The 23,801-nt window shown below is 35.0% G+C and overlaps 2 protein-coding genes across 3 annotated transcripts; both read right to left on the reverse strand.

The window, feature by feature from the left end:
• Positions 1 to 3,065: 3,065 nt before the first annotated feature.
• LOC128028621 (hepatocyte cell adhesion molecule-like) lies at positions 3,066 to 9,604 on the reverse strand. The gene is made up of 7 exons (XM_052615893.1): positions 9,388 to 9,604; positions 7,472 to 7,810; positions 7,117 to 7,398; positions 5,569 to 5,662; positions 5,196 to 5,263; positions 4,886 to 4,956; positions 3,066 to 4,802 (listed from the first exon to the last, which is right to left on the reverse strand). The coding sequence occupies exons 1-7, from the start codon at positions 9,473 to 9,475 to the stop codon at positions 4,497 to 4,499; spliced, it is 1,248 nt and encodes a 415-aa protein (XP_052471853.1). The 5' UTR covers positions 9,476 to 9,604; the 3' UTR covers positions 3,066 to 4,496.
• Positions 9,605 to 15,215: 5,611 nt separating this feature from the next.
• LOC128029416 (neurogranin-like) lies at positions 15,216 to 21,765 on the reverse strand. 2 transcript variants are annotated; one of them, XM_052617201.1, is made up of 4 exons: positions 21,609 to 21,765; positions 17,725 to 17,923; positions 15,883 to 15,946; positions 15,216 to 15,780 (listed from the first exon to the last, which is right to left on the reverse strand). In XM_052617201.1, the coding sequence occupies exons 1-3, from the start codon at positions 21,621 to 21,623 to the stop codon at positions 15,897 to 15,899; spliced, it is 264 nt and encodes an 87-aa protein (XP_052473161.1). In that variant the 5' UTR covers positions 21,624 to 21,765; the 3' UTR covers positions 15,216 to 15,780; positions 15,883 to 15,896. The 2 variants fall into 2 exon arrangements, with proteins under 2 accessions (XP_052473161.1, XP_052473160.1); XM_052617200.1 differs by having other exon boundaries at positions 15,216 to 15,946.
• Positions 21,766 to 23,801: the final 2,036 nt, after the last annotated feature.

The following is a 23,801-nucleotide window of genomic DNA, read 5'->3' on the forward strand; positions in this document are numbered from 1 at the left end:
AAGCACCTGAGCAGGACAAATAAGGGTGTGCTAGATGTATTATGTATGCATTTGTAGTCATTCTTGTACTACAATGCGAAAAACAATAATCTCATGCTAATGCGCTACAACTAATGCAACTCAATATAACATAACTTCAAATAAGTACTATCTTGAAATGTCAATGAAAATGTTGGGGGATTTTAAAGCACTGAAAAATAACTGTGATGAATGATTTTGATCCCTGTGGAAAAAATCCCATTAAGATCCAAATTGTTTCTAAGCAGAAATGAGATGAAATGGAAACTTTGGCTTCTCTGATTCTTTTCTTGCCAAGAAGAATTAAGTAGTCCATCTCCTCTAGAGTTTTAAAACAGATGTCTCACACACTTTACTCAGATTGTCAAAGACACCAAAGATTGCAATCACAAGTCAGATAAGCTCAAACATTAAATACTTCAGTGTCAGTGTCATCTCTTTTGTTTTATTTTTAACCTTGTCTAGTACTGTCAACCAAACAAATAACCCTTTAAATTGTGCTAACCAAGCTCTAATGCCGAAACAAAGGTCAAGCAATTAAAAAAAAATGTTTTGGCATCTATTGTTGTTTTATGCCAACATTGACTTTTAATGTATAAAAAATCATTTAAAAAATTATTCAAAATATCTAAGAAAGAAAGAAAGAAAGTCATCCAGGTTTGGAAAACATGACAGTGAGTAAATGAGAAAAGAACTGACATTTTTTGGATGAATAATCTCTTTAAAAGCCAGTTAAGGCTTTTCACAAGACAAACAAACCCACGGAGCATACTTTATAATCCACATCTGTGCATAACTCAATTTTTTCTGATTGCTCCTAAACAATAAGACATCACCTGAGACTTTCTTGTAAACTTGCTTGAAGATAGAGCCTTACTGCAGGCCTTGTTGATCTCTGACCATGTAACTTAATCTGAACATAATGAAATGTTCTTATCTTAGCATTGCATATCGAATGTTTGAGTCAGAAAATAGCACTCTTGCCTGTGCAGTGTCAACAGCTACCTGTTCTCCTTGCGTGCAGGCAGTGTTCCCATCCGACCAATAGTGCTCAATGGAGCCAAATAGATCAAGTGAGCAAGGGAAACCTGGGTGTATTGAAGGATCCTAAATATAATTGTCACTCTCCACCATTAAACAAAGTTCCCAAACCCCTTGATGTCTGTTGTTGCTGTTGCAATCATTTATATTTAGTCTATATTTATGTCTGGAAAAATGATGGTCCACTGTGTCATATGCAGCTTCAACACCTGAATTTGATAAAGTTCAGGGGTCGTTAGTGGAGAAAAAAAAAAAAAAAAACTGTTTTATTACTATTGAAAAACTACTATAAGGTTGAGGCAAACTAATGGCAAACAATCACAATTTACATAAAAACTTGGCAATTGCTATACAATTTAGGTTATGTAAAAATAAATTGTGGGTGAATTCTATGACATTTCTATGAACGTAACATGCCCTAAAGGTTCCTTTGTCCATTTAGAGCAACATATGTTCTGGTTAGCTGAGTAAAGGACAATGGTTAGTACAACAACTCACAAAAGCGTTGAATCACAAATATTATTATTGCTGGCGTGTGTGGATGGATCATTAACAGCCCAAATAAACTAGGGATGAAAGTGTGGACAGAAGAGACAAGCGCAAACCTGTTCTGAGCCTCTTTCCTCTCTAATCTCATCCCCGAGGGGCCAGAAAAGCTTCCTACATCTTAATTCTTAGAGTCTCATGTGCCATTGACTACACTACAAGATTAGTAGTCTGGGCCGCCCAGAGCAGCTGTTTTAGTGCTTAAACAAGCGCATGGTTTTGATATAAGAACATAAGACTGGATAGGGCTAATGTGGATAATAAGATATCAAAACTTGTCTTACAAACCATTTGGCCAATTAAGTTCATGTCTAACTTTCAACATCACCAAAGGTGGCTTAACCATGGACCTGCACAAAAGCATACATTTAAAAGCTTATGTAACTAGGTGAGAAAGAAATCAGAAATACATATGCTTGTTGCTAATCATGGGACAAAAGAGAGGAGTCCAGTCAAATTCCAATGGATCTAAGGAGAAGACATTATCCTGATAATAAAAGGTTTTGTGGTTGTTCAGTTTGTGGATGTGTGTCTGGGCCAGATTTGGGTAAGAAAATGAAATGGAAAACTCCTCCATTAGGGTCCTTTCTTCTTTCATCTTTTCACTTTTTAGCATCATTAATGTGTCACTCACTCTCTTTGTCTTAAGCTTGAAAGTCTTCTTGAAGGATTTGGATTTTGTTTTGACAAGAAAAGCAACCTCACTGTATTGACTCCAAAATCCACACAAAATATGCTGAATGGCTGATTCAAATAAAAAAAAAAAATAAAAAAAAAAGGTAAGCTTTTTACCTCCAAATACCAGCTGCCTAATGATGATGAAGTCAGTCCAGCAAACATCATTTCAAATTATTTTTTACTCAGTACAGAAAAGGTTAAAGAATGTTTTTATTTTTTTATACTACTGCATTTAGAAACAGACGTTCTGATTTGGGGTTTTCTGGACTGATTAGAGCATCGACTCCAAAATGTTCCCATGAGCCTTGACTGCAACCATTCTGCATAATCACCACTAACACACAACACTTTTCACCATGTCAAGTACTGGTGTTCATAGGCACAGAAGAGTGAAAGAACTGCTAACCCTTGAGTGTAGTCTAAATCAAACCTAATGTAAATCATTTAAATAATGCATTTAAGTGCTTTCACAAGTTCACCCTTACATCTAATCGGAAAGCGAATTGTAAGCAGATTTTGGTGTGCTCTCCTGGGGGAGGGGTCCTGGCCCGGGGCATAGCCCGAACCCAAAGAACTCCCCCTATCCTTAATTTGGGATAGATTAGAAGTGAGAAGTTAGGGTGGAGGAGGGATGCCGAAAAACTGTCGTAGTACAGGAGGTAGGAAGGCTGGATATTTATACACTTGTTGTGCTAGTTAAGATGGTTAGCTAAACAAGATGCACCTGTGCCAAATTGGATGATTGTGCTCCTCCCGAACTTTGTTAATAAAACCCCATCTGCTGGTGGTAGTAGAATTTAATTCAGATAACAGCATTATTAACATCATCTTCAGCTTGCTCAAAAACATCAAAACATCCCTGCTGCACCCTACTCATCCTCATGAACTTGAAATCAATGTGAATGATCTATTTATGGACTAAGAGCTATATATTTTCTGTTTCGTTTTGTTTTTAAAGACATATTTATTGTGAAAAGAAAGTCTTTATTATGCCTGACATCTGATTGGTTGACTGATCACACACCTAATGTCAGACAGTGTGACTACTATTGTTCTCTAAAAGCGAGTTAGACATGCTCAACAGATTAATACATTACAATACAGTACAATGCATTACAAACTCATAGATTGTTTCCAAAATATCACACATGCTTTCAACATGGAATGACTTTTAACAGCACTGTTCCATCCTATAAAGCAAATAGGCTTTACATTATATTTAACATTATTATATTTTAAGTTTACAAACAATGTGAACAATGTCTATATAAATGAAAGCAAGAGGCAATGATATAAAGCCCTACTGCATATCAAATGCACACCATGTTTCAGCAAACTCTCATCAGACTTCATGTTCTTGTGTTGTGACTGACAGGACTAAACGAACAAGCTTTACTCATGTAGAACGCCATTTATCTGATGGTGGCATCAGCGTTTAACTAAATATTTAGAGTAAATATTAGGATTTATAACATATAATGTAGTTTCTTTAACATGCTCTATTTGACTAACAAACCCTTTGGATAATAATGAGGGGGGAAATGCTATAATCTATTTACTCTGTAAATCAAGCTGAAGGGATTTATTAACAATCCCTAATTGTTGTAGAAATAAACATTTTTCTATTGTTCTACAGAAAAAAGGGAGGAGAGAGAAACTGAAGAGCTGTTAACACTGTCTGGCTAGCTGTAGTCCGGCTTTGAGATGGTGCAGATGTTTTATTGATTGATAGTGATGTGGGAGCCTCTGGTGGTTAAACGTTGTAAGTTAACAATTGTTTAACATAGACGCTTGTGTCAGAAAGCAAATATTCAGAAAAAAAAGTCATATTATTTGAGCAAAAATAATAAAATCATTTTAATACTGACGTAAAGTAACACTATTACAGTATACCCTAACAGATCCCAACAATGCTCAATAAAGATACAATTTACAGTATCAAATTGACTAAATCTGAAAAAAAAAAAAAAATGTTAGTATTCAGTAACAATTCAAACGTATTGTACATCCATGTACTCCTGGTAAATTAGATTCTTCTCAATTATGAGTTTTGGTCTTGTACACCATTCATTCTCTTTCAAACATGAAACACTCAACTCATGCTATTTCAAAAAGATAACAATTATAAAATCACTAATTAAAATTACAGTACCCACATACATAGTCTCATAATCTGACATTATCCTGGACATTTTACATCCAAACTCTCTTGCTCATCGCGGGAGGCTGTGGTGGTGCTGCATATTGTTTTCTGGTTCAATCAGAAGTTGTTCTGCATGTGGAGGGGAGGGGCTTAGTCTTGAAGGGCGGGGTTTGCGTGTTAAACTGCCCACGTGTGGTGGACAGGAGAGGGGTGGAATGAGAGTTGGATGAGGGGTTGATGGAGGAGAGGGGACGGGGGTAAGGGGGTATCTCCTTCCTGAATGCATATAAGCATCTGGAGAGTGTGCAGAAGGTGGAGCCATGCTTGGATAACAAGATGGGCTGAGGGGATCAATATAAGACTCATCTGTTCCCTCCTGGAAATAATAATAATACAATAATAATAAAAAAGAATAATAACAATATAATATTAATAATATTAATAATTATCATTTCTAACCTTTTCTTTGAGGACGTAGAGTCCACCTGGGTTCCGACGGTTCTGGTAATTTCTAGCAGGCACAACATCAACTAAAATATCAAGTAACATTTTAAAATATACATTTTTGCATTGGGAACAAACTATATATATATATATATATATATATATATATATATATATATATATATATATATATATATATATGCACATGTATGTGTGTGTGTGTGTGTGTTAATGAGTGTCCTTCTTTAAAATGTTTTTGGTTTAAGATGAGACAGAAATCTGTCTTGAGTGATTCTACAAGGATGAATAAAATGTTTTGCGTTACCCTCATGATTGCCGTTGCTCTGCTCCGCCACATTTTGTCTGCTCTGTCCGGCAAGCTCTTGCCTTTTTCTATAGATAGAAAAATGATATATTTTTGGTTAGCAACATACCTGATTGTGATTGAAATATCAAATGCAGTGTCATTATTTGTTTAATGTACAAACAGAAGCCTAAATGTGTAAAAGATGAGATTCTCTCCAGTTTAATCTGTTGCTTTGGTCTTTGTTTTTCATCTGATATGTGGAACTTTGACCTCCTAACATTTGAAGCACAAAGACTTTTCTTACAAGAACAGTGCAAACTTGTGAGATTTATTGTGGCTTGCTTTAGTCCTATCTATCAAAGAGAATGGATAAGGACAATAGAGCTGGTACTTTTTGGAGGGTTTCCAACAGGCGCACACAGTCACCAAGGTGATGAGTAAGAAAATGCCTCCCATGGAGAGGATGATATAGAGAGAACTCCGTCCTGCAGGATTTAAAAGAAGAATACAGGGTGACATAGTACATCATTCCTCTCCACAAAACAAACCGCTCTGAAAGACCAAACTCAGTAGACAAGGTCTAAATTAAGGAGACCTTAAACGGAAGATTGACTGCACAGGTTGCCAGGAATATAAGTGCAGGAATGAATGGGGCAGCTCAGGGCTCTTTTTAAAGGGTAGACTGTGCAGAAGGAATGCAGGACCCTGCTGGGCTCAGTGTTCTGACAGAAATGTGTGCAAGTGAAGAGATGGATGAGAGGATCAGCTGAACTCCAGTGGAGCAAAACACTTGTTCATTAACATCTCCTTCATCTGCCATTTTCATGAACATTCCAACCACCCAAGTGAACATTTTTATATTCTTTATTCACACATTTTTTTTTAAAGAATCTGCAGCTCTATTTCATGGTGACTGTAACTGTCAGTCTTCAAAAACACAATCAAAGAGGCCAGTGTGACTTCTATTGTATTTATTTATATGTTTTCATTTGAAGTTTAGTTTGTTTTAGCAATTTTGTAAAGTTTTTGTTTGTTTGTTGTTTGTTATGAAGATTTAATTCATTTTATATTATTTCTATTTTTTTGTTTAAATTTCTGATTTTAGTTTTAGCAATTTTAGTACTTCAGTGTATTTTTTTATTCATATTTGTTGCAAGGCAACATTTATAAGATTAGGTTTTTAGTTATACTTTATTTTATTTCAGCTTTATTCCTTTCTAATAATTTTAATTAACAACAACAATAACGCTCTACTTTGGAAAGAAGACTTGGAATAGTGCACAATTGATATGGACACTTTTACTGTGTTGGTTTTAATGAACTATTGTTCGATGAAAAAATAGCTACATAAAATATTTCCTTGATGTTGCACAGAAATTTCTGAAACAACATGAAGATGATTAAATAATGATAATTTACTTTCACTTTTGGGGTGTGAATATTCCTGGAATAACTTAAAGCCTGGGATATATGTTCTTGAAGTATAATTTGTATTCAAAATGCAAAGTACAATATTCACATTCTCTTATACTTTTCTACACTCAAATGCCTTTATGTAGTTATGTTATTTATTAAATATACTGTCAGAAAAAAGGTAGAAGAGCTATCAGTGGGGCAGTACCCTTTCAATGCACTAAATATGCCCACATAGGGGTAAACATGGTATCAATGCTTTCCTGTCGCTCAAACAGTACATGGCTTTAGCAATGCAAAGGTTATGGGTTTGATTCCTGCAATAACTGAACAAAAGAAAAGTGTACAGTGAATGCAATTTAAGTTACTATGGATAAACCTGCATGAATGTAAATCTGAATGTAATCTTATGATTATTTTTGCTTTCCAATTTTTTGTGTTCTTGTCTATTATGAAATCAGTATATGATGTAACATTTCAGGTCATAGTTGACTGATGAAGGTGACAGTGGAGTCTCAACACCTACTGTAAACAGTGAGTTTGACAGGCAGGCTCTTCATACTGCTGATGGGGTTCTCCACCCTACAGGTGTAGACGTCGTCATCTGACATCACAACACGGGAGATGGTCAGGACCTTCTGGTTATGTGACAGGAGCAGGTGTGAGTCATTGGTTAAAGATTTCCCGCCCTTCAGCCAGCTATAGGTAGGTTTGGTGCCAGTGTCGTGAGTGCAGTTGAGAATAAACAGCTCAGTCAGCTCTAGGACGGATGAGGCTGCAATGTGGATAAAGGGCCTGGACACTGGAACTGTGATAGAACCAGATAACATGGATAAGGAAAGTTGATTATGACATAAATTAAATGTTTTTGTCTGTCTTACCATCCACGGTGAGGTTGACGTATCGCTCCCCAGTGAAGGTATCATCAGTGATGGATATCTCCACCTCATAGGCGCCCTCGTCTGACAGCTGCAGGTGATGCAGGAGCAGGGAGCCATTCTCATACAGGAGGATTCGGCCGCGGTACTCAGGTCTTAGGTTCCCAATTATGTCTGTACCAATGGACTGGACCACAGTGACAGCTTTGTCTCGCTTCAGCTGCCACTTAATAACGGGCTGGTCGGAGCTGGTGCTGGTGTAGGATACAGAAAGAAGGGCTGAGCCTCCTAGTGTACCTCGCACTAGAGGAGATGGACAGCTGATGTTCACCCCATGTACACCTAAATACATACAGAAAATTGTTTCACAAAAGTGGCTCTCCAGCAGCTGGGGCTTGTTGTCACACAAAGTCAATACGTGTTAAATGAGCCTGAGCATCAAGGAAAAAAACATAGTAAACCCCAAAACAATATTCAGTTTTTTTTTTTTTTTTTTCAATTCAAGTTTATTTTTCATGATACTGTACAAGTCAATATTCACTAACTGGAGTAAACAGTGTGACATCTTTCCCCAGTTTACCCTACATCCTGCCAAAATACATTTAATGTACTGTAAGTGGCTTTGGATGAACATTTCTGACATTGAATACGTATACATTATGTTATGAATACAAAATCAAAGTAAAATGTGTTCAAAAGGCACTTTTCCGACTAAATTCAAAGTTTCATTTCTAAGGAAATTCAGTCTGCAATTAAGATATTTAAAACATCAAATAATTATATTAGAAATAAAATGTCAAATTAAATAAAACACCATCAGCTTACCTCGATATTATCCTTTTACTAGATGGATGGGTGGTTGGATGGATGGATGATAGATATAATTATAGTAAAAAGTTAGACCCCTGACTGTAAGACGCTAGTATTTCATTATCTAACATAGTCATAGATAGATAGATAGATAGATAGATAGATAGATAGATAGATAGATAGATAGATAGATAGATAGATATATAGATAGATAGATAGATAGATAGATAGATAGATTCACATTACAAAAGACACATTGCCTGAGCTCTCCAGCGAGACACCTGCTGGTAAACAGCTTTGTGTTTATTGCTCCTGAGTGAACCAGCATGTCCTTGCCTTCTTTGCCAGGGCAGTGCGAGTCAGTGTGGCATGGCTCAATCGCTGTGGCAACAATTCTCACTCTTGAGGTCTTGCCAGGATGAGCTAACAAAGGTCTGGATTGTAGGCTCGCTCTCCTCCAATCAGGGGAAGCTGTGCAAGAGACATGCTCTTTTGTGGATGTTGGATGTAGACAGTGGGGCCCAGTGATTCTGCTAATCAGAGGTCTCTGAGGAAGACTAGGCTTAAGTTAGGACATGTCCTTGGCACATCTATACCTGATTTTAAGATAATGTGACTGCATCAAGCTCATTCCAGCTCACTCATGTCATAGTGATTGTTCTGAAAATAATTGAGATTTTTTTTGCACAAATCCGGCCTTTAAAATAAATCAAATGCAAGGATGGAAATGAAAGACAACATGAATGTTTTTTTTTTAATTGCAAAAAAACTGGTCTGTGGTGTGATTATATATATATGTGTGTTTTTTAAGGTTTGTGTCATATAATCATTCCATTTGCCTTTTAACTTCCTTATTATTTCATTCATATTAAAAAGTATTTTGAATGAAACAAAACATGTTTAAAAGCATTTCAAACGTACAGTTTCATCAAGTGTCCTAATTAATTCACTTGACTGATCGCTCCATTTGTGTTAGGTGTCATCCAGCCACCCACAAACAAAACTCACACGGAAAAGTGAAACTGACAACAGCGTATACTTTTTCTTCCTCTTCTTTAGAAAGTTTTCCCCTCGACACTCACTGTAGAAAAGTCATGATGTTGTCTTACCTGCCAAAGAAAAGATGAAAAGCCATAGGAGAAGAAACGGTGAAGGAACGGCTGTCTCTTTGCATGATGCCTCCCTCTCTGCCTTCATCTTGGAAGCAGCGCTGGGTTTCTCTCCCACACAATCGGCATGATTTGTCCACTCAAGGCACGTCGCTGGGAATGCAGAGTGCTTCCTGCCAGACGGGACACTGGCTGCTCTGAACCCCAGCCTGAACAACAGCTCTATGTGCAATCTCGTATGTGTGTGTGCTTTGCTCGCTTTATAGGGTTCCCCACAGTGATTATTTTCAGGGGCCCTTTGTGTGTGTGCATTTGTGCATGTGTGTGCTTGTCTCTGCAGTAAGGACACTAGGATGAGTGTGTGATGCTTTGAGACATGTGTTTTTGTTGTTTTTGCTGTTACATGACGGATCTGAGCAGTCACGTATGACAAGAGATATGCATAAGAGTATATTTGTGTGACATAACACACCCACAGTGCTGTTCAAAAGCAAGACTGAGTGACACATTTTGTCAAAGAGTGAAATTGGGGCTCTTGGACCAGAGGTTTTCAAATGGGAAACTAGGGGAACCCCAGGTGGATAAAAGGAGGTGCTAGGAGGACAGATACTATAAAACTACTCAAGGACAACTGCTTTTTTTACTCCACCATGCATTAACCAGGCCCTCCCACATGAATACATTGTAAGCCCCATATATTTTTGTGCACCAGGCCATAATGGATGAAAAGAGGACCTACTACAGGTTGCTAAAGCATCAGTATTCATTGAAAAAAAAGGCCTTTGTGCATAAGAGTTGGATGGCTTTGTTTCAGACAAGTCTTACTGGAACACTTCACGATGGATATACTGTAGATGGCCAGCTTCAAATTTATTTATTTATTTTAGTTTGTTTAAGTTAGTTTGAAGTTTTTAGTTTGAGCAGGTTATTTCCACTGGTTAAAATGAAAAAAAAAATGTGGCAGGAATTGTGGCCTATCCATCACGTGTCTGTCTAGAAGTTGATGTCATTGTCCTGCAGTGGTCAGCTGATGCTGTGGTCATCTGACTGGCCATTTTCTCACACCCCCACAGACAGAAGCAAATACTCATTTTGAGCATAGAAGAAAACAAACAAAATATTTTTGTCAGGAAAATATAAATGCAGCTGATAAAAACATCACACAAGTAATCCACAAGTTATCCACACGACTCAGTCCATCCGTTAATGTCTTGTAAAGCAAAAATCTGTGTTTCTACAAAACAAATCCATCATTAAGGCATTTTAACTTTACATTTTTGGCCAAAATCCACAATCCATAATGTGACAAAGTCCATCCACAGTTGTCCTCTAACATTAAAATCCACCGACACGTGGTGCTTGATCTGTGCATATTTCTCTCCTGATTCAGACGAGGCAACTTTTTCACTTTAGAACGCAATATTATGGATTTTTACCCTTATGAAACAAAAATATATTGCAGTATATTGGAAAATATCATGTAATATATTAGGCATATATTCTTATATATGGGATTTAATATTTATTTTTTCCAATACATTGCAATATATTGAAAGCGGCAATCATTTGTATATTTTGCAATATATTATATAATATATGTATCATCAATATATTATAAAATGTATTCAGATATATAATATATTAGAAAATAAAAAGGGAAAATAATATATTACAATATATCACAATACATTTTAAGAAATATATTGGTAAATATTTTTTCCTTTCGTAAGGGTAGCTGGGAGCAAAGGTAAAAAAAAGGCTTAATAATGGATTTGTTTCTTGTAAACATGCATCTTTCTGCTTCACAAAATGTTAATTGTCATTTGGATTACTTGTGGATTATTTTGATGTTTTTATCAGCTGTTTGGACTCTCCTTCTGACGGCACCCATTTCACTGCAGAGGATCCACCGGTGAGCAAGTGATGTAAGTCTAAATTACTCAAAATCTTTTCTGATGAATAAACAAACTGATCTATTTCTTGGATTGCCTGAGGGGGAGTGCATTTTCAGAACATTTTAATTTCAAGTCAAGTCAAGTCACTTTTACCGTCACATCACCACAGCACATGTGCCTTGGTGAGTGAAATTCTTGGGAACATGCTCCAGAAATTGCAGAAACAATTTACATATAACCATAAAGACTTCAACAACTGAACTGTTGAACTGTTGAAGTTAAAGTGCAGTGTGTGGCATACTATTGTGGGAGTATGCTGAGTGTAGGGTGTATTAGTTTTGGGGTGAACTCTTCTTTTAATGCCAGTTACGAGCAATATGATGCTAGTAGCAAACACAACTAATTGTTTAGTACACAGTGAAAACAATTAAACAGAAACAACAGATGGCATTTCTGTTTGCCAAACTAAGACAACAAATTAGGACTGACTGATTATACAGACTTTGTATTTGTACCATATCAGACTTTGAAATTTTGCTCTCCCACTCAGTAAAAAGAGTAGATGATGTATGCAAAATGGCAAAGAATGTCAGAAAGAAAAAGCTTTTCACAGAACATACAGTCTGTTATCCTCAAGGGTCTCCTCTGTTCTGGCTGATCAAAGCTTTAGCAGGGCTCTGAGACCCAAACATACTCACACAAAGCTTGGCATTAGCCTTTGTCCTCTGGAGGATAAAAGTCCATCCGGACTCTCTCATCTTGTGAAGAAATCTGTCAAGTAGAGTCAGTGGGAACATCCAAGGTCATAGTGCACTGAAAGCATGAAAGATCCTCACACATGTCTCCACTGGAGAATATCTTCCTGAAGCTATATTGCACTGGACTTTATGAGACACCAGAAAATTTAAAGAGAAAAAACTATGTTAAAAAAGTTTTCCTGCTTTACTCTCTCAGGAAAGCTGGTTTTGTAAGAAAACACAAAAGTATTAAAATATTAGTTTTCCTCCCATCTCAATTTTATATTATCACCATGACCCCTTAGGGGCTTGGTAGGAGGCTTCACTGGATAGATAGATTTTCCAGCAATAACTGTCATCTATTTCCTCAGACAAAGCTGAATACACTATGTGTATTCCCATGACTTGAAATAGCAACTGTTTAACTTTAATTTCTTGTTTAAGAATAATTGTTTGCGATTTTAAATATGATGTATAATTGTATTTAAAATGATATAGAATTTGTAAATGTAATTATTTTAGAATTATTGATATACTACTCTAGTATCTGTTAATATTTTAGTTTTTATTGTTTATGATTCATAGTTTTATAGTATTATATTATTGATAATTATTAGTAATAATTAGCTTTTATTCTCACATTTCATTTTCATTTTAGTAATTTTACTGCATTTTGCATTTTTTTTTTTATTCCGTTTAAATTTAGTTAATATTTTTATGCTTTGTAGTTTTAACACTTCGCCACAAACGTATTGTATTTCATTTAGCTGCCAAGACTATTCTTATTTTGATTCAAGTTTATTTAAGTTTAAGTTTCTAATTTTATATTGAGACCTATCAATATTATTTTAGCTTTATTTAAATGACCAAAAACTATTTTTATATGCACATTGAGGGGGAATTGTATTATTTTATACGATTTGGGGAAAAAAGATTTATGTGCATTTTTAAAAATGCACGTAAAATAAATGTAATAGCTTCGTGAATGTGTTTGTGAGAGCTAACTTGTTATATACAGGCCCCCTCTGCTGGAGGCTTTGATGCAATGTTATGCTGTATAATACATAAAAGCCAATTAAGCACGCAAACTGAGTATTGAGATTAAGATATTTCAGACTGAGATGCTTTGACATTCTACATATACAGCAGCCAGCATAATGCTAAGTGAGAATTTTCTGGGAGACTAAACAAAAGCTAACTGTTAAAGTTATGCAAATCCACTATCCTTTTTGTGTTAAAACATAGAAACACACACATTTTCAAGTGTGTGTTCCAGTCATTTACAGTTTAAAAATGCATCGTCTGTGTTGTGCAGGTAAGCTGAAGGTTTTTTTTTTTTTTTTTTTTTTTTTTGGCATATGCCAGCTGTCAGGTCAGCAGTACTACGTTGACAGCAGCAGTCTGTAGAGGGCAGGAATCATGGGACACAGCAATCTGAGGGAGAACTGTCTTATGGCACTTTGTGTTGCCATAGGCAACCTGTAAAACTGTAAAACTGTTAGGAGACTGTAAGTCATGGAGCCAGTGACAGACTTCATTCTGGGGAGGTTACATTGTGCCCCTAAAGCTGAGGCCTGTGTGCGGAGGAGGGAACGTGGGCGACTGACTTCACACCCATGGAAGGAAACAAGTTGAGCCAAACACACACACACACACACACACACACATACACACACACACACACACAATGACATTATGGCAGGTCTTTGTTGCTGTGCAGAGGACAGTTTTTTTCTTGTCCAGTTTTTTCCTCCTGCCTAAGTTTAGAAATGTTAAAAGTCAGTTAAAAAATGGATAGAAAGGAAATCAACTTCATAAAGCCACAAATCATCAAATATAGTCAGTCACTGTGAAATATTGAAATCTTCAAAGTAGGATTTATGAAGTCACTCCAGTTTGTTTAACCTGGAGAATGTGATTCATTGTGTAATAAATGTCCACAGTATGTCATCTGAGATGCAATTAAAAAACAAGATTAACTGCCATATCTCTTTAATTAGGAACGGCAGTACACAGTCTAGTTAAGTGTAGCTCTTAATGTAATAGCTGAGTGATTAATATTGTCATGGAGAGATAGATTAATTTTTATATTCTCGAACATCTCATTGTTAAATTTGTGATTTACTCGCCCTCGTGTTAGTTCTGTGGAACACAAAAGAAGATATTTTTTCCATCTTACAGTTAATGGATGCTGGAGATTTCAAGCTCCAAAAATGACACAAAAGCACCATAAAAGTATTATAAAAATGGGCCTTACAACTCGTGCTCTAAATGTCAAGTCAAACACTCCAAATTGAAGTGACTGGTTGATATAATATAGGTACTGTATGAATGAGTATTTAAAGCACAGACCGATCTAGCACTGACTGAAAAAACTATTAGGTTCAAATCAATGAATAATGCATAAGTGAACAATGAATGAGCAAATAATCAATCAGTTGTGTTCACCAAATGCTAACATCAGAAGACTTAAATAAATAATAGTGCATGCGTCGTATGATAGCTTTGGGTTTGAAATGGACAAAATTCAATATTCAATGATTCTGATTCATTCTGAGACTGAATGATTATCACTAGTTTTATGACTTATTTATTTTTATTTATTTATATTAGACCTAACAGCATATTTGTCAACATATTTTTCCTAATCCAAGTTTTTTTTTTTTTTTTCTTCTTCTTCTTCTTCTTCTTCTTCTTTTTCTTATTAATAAAACATATATGTTGGGGTGGCTGAGAATAATCACAATACCTCACATACCTTTTTATTTACTTGTTAGACATATAACATATAATTATATAATGATAAATTATGGTCTCAAAAATATTTCTATAAGATTTATTTCATTATAGCTCTGCCACATGCACATTTATCAGAAAAACTACACACTGGAACAGATTTGATACCAGTTAATGCTATTACAGGCCTAAATGCTGCTTTGACAGGCAATAGTGAATATAACGCAAGGCATGTGACAATTTGACCTTGATAAATGACTGTCCAGGTCTCATTAGCACAGCCTTCACGCTGTGGGTCCTCCAGTGAGATGCTCCAGCAGGACTAATGAGACTGATGTGTAGCTTAATATTTACATTTCTGCTGCATATACATAACTGCCTGTTTGTTTTGAACTCTTTCTATAAGGACTCTTTAAAAGACTAATGATCACCCCCTGACTGTACAAAATTTCAAGCAACACACATTTTTGAGTTTTTATTTGCTTTTCAATTGATACAGAGCTTGATGCTGATGTCAACATGCAAGGTGATCTTGGTTATCATCATTAAGCTTTCACAACTCAATTTCTATATTTCTAATGATATTATGCACTACCTTAAAAGATTATAATTTTACAAAAAAGACAGTCAATCTTGCCATGCCATATGCTGCACTGGAAGCTCTGATTTCATTTTCAACATATTACATATTACAGGTAGCAAACCAAACAAATCAGTCAACACCGTAATAAACAACTGATTACATTCTTTTTCATGATCGATAAACAAATTTCACTTCTGAATGTGATCGTGGCTACATGGTCAAATCAAGGCAATGATAAACACTACCAAAGGACTATCAAGCAACAAAAAATAATAAAACTCAATCATGATGCATTATTTGAAGTCTACTTCACTGTTTGAATGAAGAAGGCTGTATTAAATTCAATGCCATCCGGTCTTCAATTTATACAAATATCAGATATACAATATACAGATGCGTTTTGTGGGATGCAAAAGCATGCTGGAGCAGATATTCACCCAGACTGGATAAGAAGCAGAAAATAGAGAAAGAGTTCACACATTACTTGACATAATAATAATAATAATAATAAATCCCTGGAGAAAGTGTCCTATAAGCCGTCAACCTTGAGAAGGGTCTTCACTGCTCTGGTCCAGATGTAGCATCTGTCTCTACTCCGTCTGTTCCACCTGCTCACAAAATACACAGTATTTTAGTTTCGGCAACAAACTTTTTTTTTTTTTTTTTTTTACTTATTATTTTTGTTTTGTTTTCATTTAAAATATCTAAAACTTCAAAAATATCTGAAAGAATATGAAGAAAAAAATATCTGTCAATGGGTTATATAAAAAATATTCATTCATTTCAAATAGTTCATTTTTGTTTTTTAATAATAATAAACAAAAAACTAAAACTAAAACTTAATAAAAACTAAATATATATGGATATAAAGACACAAACATTTAGTACAATTTAAATAAATTAAAATGAAAACAGAAAATATAAGAAATAAAATCTAATTCAAAATATCAACAACAAATATAATAGTATATAGATTACTCTAAAAGCACACTGTTTAACTCACTTAATTTGGATACTTTTTTCATAAAACAAGACTTAATATCTTAAGTCTTTATTTAAGAATGTTTAAATATTTGGAAGAAAAAAAATAATGAGTAATAAAATAGTGTTTTGCAGTGTTTGACCCTGACACTCTTCACAAAATATACTGAATGTGACAAAGCATTATTTATTGATTGATTTTGTCAGAATATGAATTGATCTTAGGATGATTTTATATTTTTGTCTGTGTAAAGCAGAGCACAGCCTCATTTCAGCGATGCAGATGCACCTAAGGATAAAAATAACACTTCCATACATAAAATGCTTAGCAACTGAGATCTGGGTTGATGTTGCTTGGGAAAGGCCTAAATTCGGCACAGAGGTTGGTTAGAGTGGAGCGGCACAGCTGAAGGAGAGATATCTGTGCCCAGGCTGGAGGTTGGAAGGACACCTTCATTCACATTGCTTGTCCCACTTTCTGCATTAAACAACCAGATCTACTTGTTTCCTTCCTCAAAGGTAGTTCAAATGGAAGCTTTGGTGTGAGAACATTAACGTGGTCTTTTCGTCACCGCTGGCCTATTTGTTGCTTCAAAGTAGAATCTCTGGGGATCAACTGCTCGAGAACCATCTGCATACATACTGAGCTGGGAGAAACAGTTGATCCAGCATCTCTAGAAAACCAGGCAATTTTGTGCAGAACAAAACACATCACCAGAAAGAAAATTGAAAGGGGGGATAAATCTGCGACAGACTTTAATATTGAGTCCTGGAATTGTGGAGGCTTAAACCACCCACAAAAGAAATTAGATTTGAGAGACCTATGTCTCAACAAACTGAGATATTACGGACTATAGAGTGACTCTGTGGACTCCCCTAGCTTTCTGAAAATCGGTGAATGGCTTTTCATATGCAATCTTTTAACAAGTCAGAGAAAATGATAGATGTGCTCATTAACAATTACTTAATTAAGAAAAAAAATGATCCAAAGCACTCTGAGAGTAATTAAAAAGCACCCTTGAGCATGTCTTATTATGTTTACTCAGTATAAAGACATGACTCATAAAACGCAATTGATGGATTTTTCATTTTATTTCATTTTGGATTTGACAGAGTTCTTTCGTGGCTCATATGCTATAATGGGCACAATATTTCCTGCGTTTTTATTAAATATCTTTGGTACACAGTAAAAAAAAAAAAAAAAAAAAAAAGAAGGCAAATCAACACGATCTTGAACTTCCGTTAAAGTTCAAAGCTCTTGTTTCTTACTTCAGATCTCAAAGTCAAATTCTGTGAGGGTTTTAAATGTCTTTGGATCAAAATAGCTGGCGGCCTCTGCACCACGTGGGATGGGTTTTGAGTCTAGCTCTTGTATTCACTATGACTGTTGGGGACAGTGACTGACCTGAGTCCCCTTGGCTGCCGTTGAGGGCCTCACCACTGCTGCTCACCTCCTCATTGGGCTTTTCACCAGGTTTCATCTTCTTCCGGGTCATATGACCACGAAATCCAGCCTGGATTTTGGCAGCCGCCTTATTGGCCTCTGGGTCATCCAATGGGATGTCCATGATGTCCTCTTCCTCCTGTGGCTGGTTGCATTCCTCCTAAATGATGAATAATACATTTAGTAAAACTGACACTGGCTGTACTTCATATTGATTTCACTCTTGCTTAGAATGATTCAGACTATCCTCTAAGATCTTATATACCACTGTAGTTGGTTTAGCATGATGATTTCCTGCCCATTTAAGCCCCCTTGCAATGAATCATTACCCATCAGTGAATGATCCTTTTCTCCATAACACTCTTAAAAATAAAGATTCCAAAAGGGTTTTTCGTAGCAATGCCACGGAAGAACCATCTTGAGTTCCCAAAAGAACCTTTCATTGAACAGTTCTAAAAACAATACATTTTTCTTAGTGTGAAGAACATTTTAAACATCTAAATAACTTTTTTTTCCACTATAAAGGACCTTTTGTGAAATGGAAATTTTCCTTGAATGTCAAAGGGTCTTCAGGGAACCATAAGGAAAATTTATTTTTAAGAGTGTAAGAAACCTATTACTTGAAGCTAGTGAAAATAAAATGAACTGATGCATAAACACAATGATTTCAAATAATAACTACACAGATACATAGACCAACTCTGACCAGCTTCCTGTGCTCTGTGAAGCATGTCATCACACAACCTCATGCAGTGTGTGTGGTGGGATGTGATGTTATTTGTCTCATTAAGTCTTCCTGAAGCTGTGAAACCACATGCTTTCTCCCACCACAACAACTTGGCATATGTAAAATGGCTCAGTAGAGGATGGTTGGCAGTCTTTAAACAGCTTGTGAGGGTGATGAGCAGAAGTCCATTGTAAAAACCCTGGTAGGAGCGTGTCCACCCACTTTTAAACCAAGGATCAGCCTCTTTTCATATTTACCAAGCATTTTGCCAACATGCTCATATGTGGCCACAGGCAGAGGCGTTCCACAACCCCCCTATAAATAAGCATCTGTTCATTTTACTGCTGCCTCTGAGGCTTAATGCTTACCCATGGATCACCTCTAATGAAACTGCACAGTCATATGCCTTTCCCATGTCTATACTAGTCCATTGAAATGATACATTTGTTGCCCCATCCTTTTGCATATGCGTAACAAACAGCAAGCAGACATTTTTGGGGTCCCAGCACAAAGAGCTTTTTAGCTTATAAGATCACATACATGTTCGTATTTTTAAATGATAGCTGTCTCATATTTCCTGACCTTTAAGATCAATTCACACTGTAAAAAATATTCTGCAAAATATACAGTAAAAAAAAAAAAAAAAAACAGCAGCTGTGGTTGCCAGAATTATACCATAAAAAATGCAGTAACACCATTTTTGGTTTAACAATTTTACCTTAAATTTACAGTTTAATACCATAATTTAACTGATATAATACTATAATATACCATAACATTAACTTATTGAAGTACTGAAATCTATTTTGTACCTTTGTATTACACTGGTTACCACCAATATCAGGTGGTGATGAGAAAGTCACGTGATGAAACAAAGCCCATCACAAATAGCTTGTAAAATAATAAGATACATTGAATGTGCAGAGTGTCATTCACACATACACTAAATACCATCATGGTGAGACTCATTAAACTGAAATATGCAATAAACATTAATTTAACAACATTATATGTAATTACAGCCCTAATAAACAAAACAGATAAGAAAAAAATAAGAAGAAACATAGTTATTTCAAAGAAAAAACATCAAATTCAAACTAAATTTGAAATGCAATGCAGAGAATTCTGGGAACAAAAGTTTACAGAAAATTACCGTTAACCATTTAACAGGTTTGTACTGTAGCATTTTCACAGTTTTTTACCGTTAAAATCACAGTAGTTTTTTACAGTGCATGCACAAAATCTAGATTAATTTCATATTTCATAATTTCATAATAAATCATATTTTAAAATATAGCGTCTATCCTTCAAAAAAACATTTTCAGTTTAGTATTGCTTTAGTAGGGTCGAGTGAAAAATGTGTGGATTCTGACTAACTTAATCACCTCTGATTGGCCATTACATACTGTAGCACTTCACAGAAAGCGATAGGCCTATAAATATGCTCAGAATCATTTAATATCTATCTCATGGCCGACTCCAATACTGATTTAATTTTTATGTCATTTTTTAAGGCAAGAGATAAGATAATAAATATATTAACATATATTCAAGATTTTTAGTTGTTGTTGTTGTTCTGTACAGGCCGAACTCTCTGTAGCCATTTAAAATTGGAGTCATACACTGCATTTGAATCATGATCCAAATAAAGATGTTACATACATGAGCAGTTTCTGACTTAATTTACATTAAATTAGATTTAATTTTAAAATCTGAAGCAAAAACTTCAGCTTTGTGAAATGATATTGCATAAAACATTTGCAGGAAACAAAAACAGCAGACGGGCTGAATGAGATGAAGATTCACTCTCTGACAGCAGGTGGAGTTTATGGAACAGCAGCTAGAGCATTTCCGTGGTTATGGCTGTAAACACTATAAACACTACTTTAGTATGAAAAATACAAAGGCAAGATGAAAACAAAATATCATCTAAAACTTTTCTGAAAACAGTCAGTTCTCCTCAGAGATAAATTTTATCTAATTCAACTATTAGTTCTTGTGCAAAACAAAATTATGTTTTTTAAATAATAATTTTCCAGGACAACAACAATATTTTCCAGGGCATTTTACATTTTCTCTCATTTTCCATGTGTTTTCCAGGACTGGAAAATTAGTCATCAATTTTCCAAGTTTTCCAGGACACGTGGGAACCCTGACTTTGCATGATTCTTCTGACAAAAAAGTTTTGTGACAATTGGCCACTAATAGCAGCTTAAAGCTGACTGACTTAAATATACAAAGGTCCTCATATACCCGGCTAGGACCAAACATGGAATACAAAAGTAAAAATCTACATGCATTTACCAAAATTCCTTAACCTGTTAAATGTCACTCACATTTTTGAAGATAGACATGAATGTGCATGATACAAACCTAAATTTTTATAATTCATGACTGAAAACATTTTGTAACATGATTTTGATTATATATATATATATATATATATATATATATATATATATATATATATATATATATATACATATATATATATATATATATATATATATATATATATATATATACATATATATGTATATATATATATATATATATATATATATATATATATATATATATATACATATATATATATATATATATATACATATATATGTATATATATATATATATATATATATATATATATATATATACATATATATGTATATATATATATATATATATATATATATATATATATATTCTGTGTCCTTTATTATACATATTCATTTTTAATTTTCTTTTAGGCTATTTACAGTTTGTAGATTATTTTAATAACATTATTAATACTATTAATATTATAATAAAGATAAATAAATGGGGATCCTTTGAACCCTATAGATAAAGCTTAAGCATAAAACTGATGATGAGCACAAAATATACACCTGAAGACAGTTCCTAAATTTCCTGGACATGAAATTTACGACTGACATAAAGTTTCAAAATACAAAAAAAAAAAAAAAAAAAAAAAAAAAAAGTCTAGCTTTTCTTGGTGCTGACAAGTAAAGAAATAGTTAAACCATGTTTCCATTTATTATCAAATGGATTTAATTTAATGGAATATATTCATTAATTCTATACTTTCAACATAAAAATAAAAACGGTCTGTACTTACGATATGACAATCCATGACGCGCAATTACAGACGCTTATAAACGTGGTCTCGTCTCGTCTACTGCAAGTGCAACAGAGTGGAAGATCCTCACAGGGCAAATGCCTTGGTCGAATACGCCTCTCCTCCAACTATCCTTATAATTCAGAGCCTTGTGGTGGGAGGACAGAGAGAGAGAGAGAGAGAGAGAGAGAGAGAGAGAGAGAGCGCGCACGAGCATCATCACTCTTGACACTTCCACTCACAGGTCTTTGCACGTTGCAACTCTTTTGTTTAATGCTGACGATTACAGCACCATTATTCTCATTTTCCTGACACCTGTTACCAATAGGAGCAGATACTTGATTTAGCCTTGCAGTGGAGAGAATGATTAAAAAGAGACCTTGGTCCAATCTAATTATATAACATGATTTAAATATTCACAGTCTAAAATATTCCTGAGGGCTGTCATCATATGCTAAGAAAATACTAGAAACAGCTCCCCACATCACACAGTCAGTCCCACACAGTCCGTGCCTCCTCCACCCTGTGGCAATATACTGTAGAGTAAGACAAACAGACAGTAAATCCATTGCCCTTTATTTCTCTGGAACACTGCTGCATCTCCTGCCTCCTACCCTACCAAGATTAAAGAGAGAAGATGCAGCTCTGCTGTAATGGTATCAGTTTTGGCATCTGCTGGAGGTGTAAGGCTGGGAGCTAATGAAGTCAGTTCACAGAGCACTGGAGAGTTAAAACACTGAGTTTCCAAGAAGAAGCTGAGGTCACTTTACAGTGCCATAGATTGATGATATCCATGAATATTGTTCCTGAAAATAGCACTTACACGATTCCCTTGCCCCTCCTACAGCATATAAAGTCATTGGACAAGAGTTGATATAGGTCAGGTTAGATGACCTACATTAGAGTGAGAAGAAGAGAGCCTTGCTTTAGTGTGTGCGTCTCTAATTAACCCCTACAGAACTTGAAACACTCCACTTTGTGTTAAGTGAAGCGGCTAATAGGGTACATATTCGATTTCTTTGGAAATATCACACAACTCCAAAATCTAGATCAGTTTCTCACTCAGATAAATGGTCAGTGAAATGTTTCCATGGAAACACCACTAAATCGGTCTCATTCGAACCCCTTTAAAGAAGAATATGGATATTCTTCCAACATCTTCGTTCAAGATCTAAACCTTTCTAAATTTCTTTATGAAATGTTGCAATCATTTGTTTGGGTCTATGCATGGTGTCTGTATGATATAGCATGTATGTATCGTTTGAGCTTTTTTGGACTCTCTCACAGTCTTGTACTCACCAGCTGGACTATTTCAGGGACATCTTCAATCACTGTTCTCCAGAGAGGTACAGAGCCGAACTGTTGATCTCACAAGTCCTTGAAGATTGTATTTTTACTTACTAACTTGGGAACAATAAAAGGAATAGTCTGCATCCAAGAAAAGAATGGTGTATGGCTGCTTGATTATGACAAAAAAAAAAAACATTATCACGATTATTTTGCTCAATACTGACATCATGATTATTTAACACGATTACTCATAGATTTTGGAATGTTTCATAGATGCCTCATAGATCTTGCATTTATTTAACTTTTTATAGAACCTTGTTTTTTGTTTTTGTTTTTTTTTGACAGTAGTTTTCCTTGAACTTCAATTATGATAAAGGACAAAAATGAATGTACAAATAATAAACAATAATAAATATGCATTTAATAGAACACAATACAATGATAATCTTATTAAAATAGTATATTAATCATATAATTTATATTAATAAGTATATTAAAATGTTGCAGTACACTTCAACAAGAAAAGAAAAACAACTAAACATTTAGGTAAGAGCAAAATCAAACTGCTTTAAAAGGTGTTAGACACAATAACTGTTGACTCAATGCATATATTTTCATAATCATGGGAAGCCAAAATCGTGATTTCAAAATAAAGTTGGATTATTTTCATGGCCCTTTAGAATGAGGCTTTTATTTAAACAAAAATGTATATTACATTTATTATTTCACAACCCATATTCTTTATGCAAATACCATATTTTTGTTTACCATATGAAAAGGGGGTGAAAAAAAAAGAAAAGAAAGAAACAAAAATACCTTACCTTTTGTATATCACTGTCAGGATCCTCCAAGTTCTCACTTTCAAGTGTTGATTCCTGGCTTTTTTCCCTTTGCTCCTCCAGC

Source organism: Carassius gibelio, chromosome A15, assembly GCF_023724105.1.
Source record: "Carassius gibelio isolate Cgi1373 ecotype wild population from Czech Republic chromosome A15, carGib1.2-hapl.c, whole genome shotgun sequence".
Taxonomy (NCBI): domain Eukaryota; kingdom Metazoa; phylum Chordata; class Actinopteri; order Cypriniformes; family Cyprinidae; genus Carassius; species Carassius gibelio.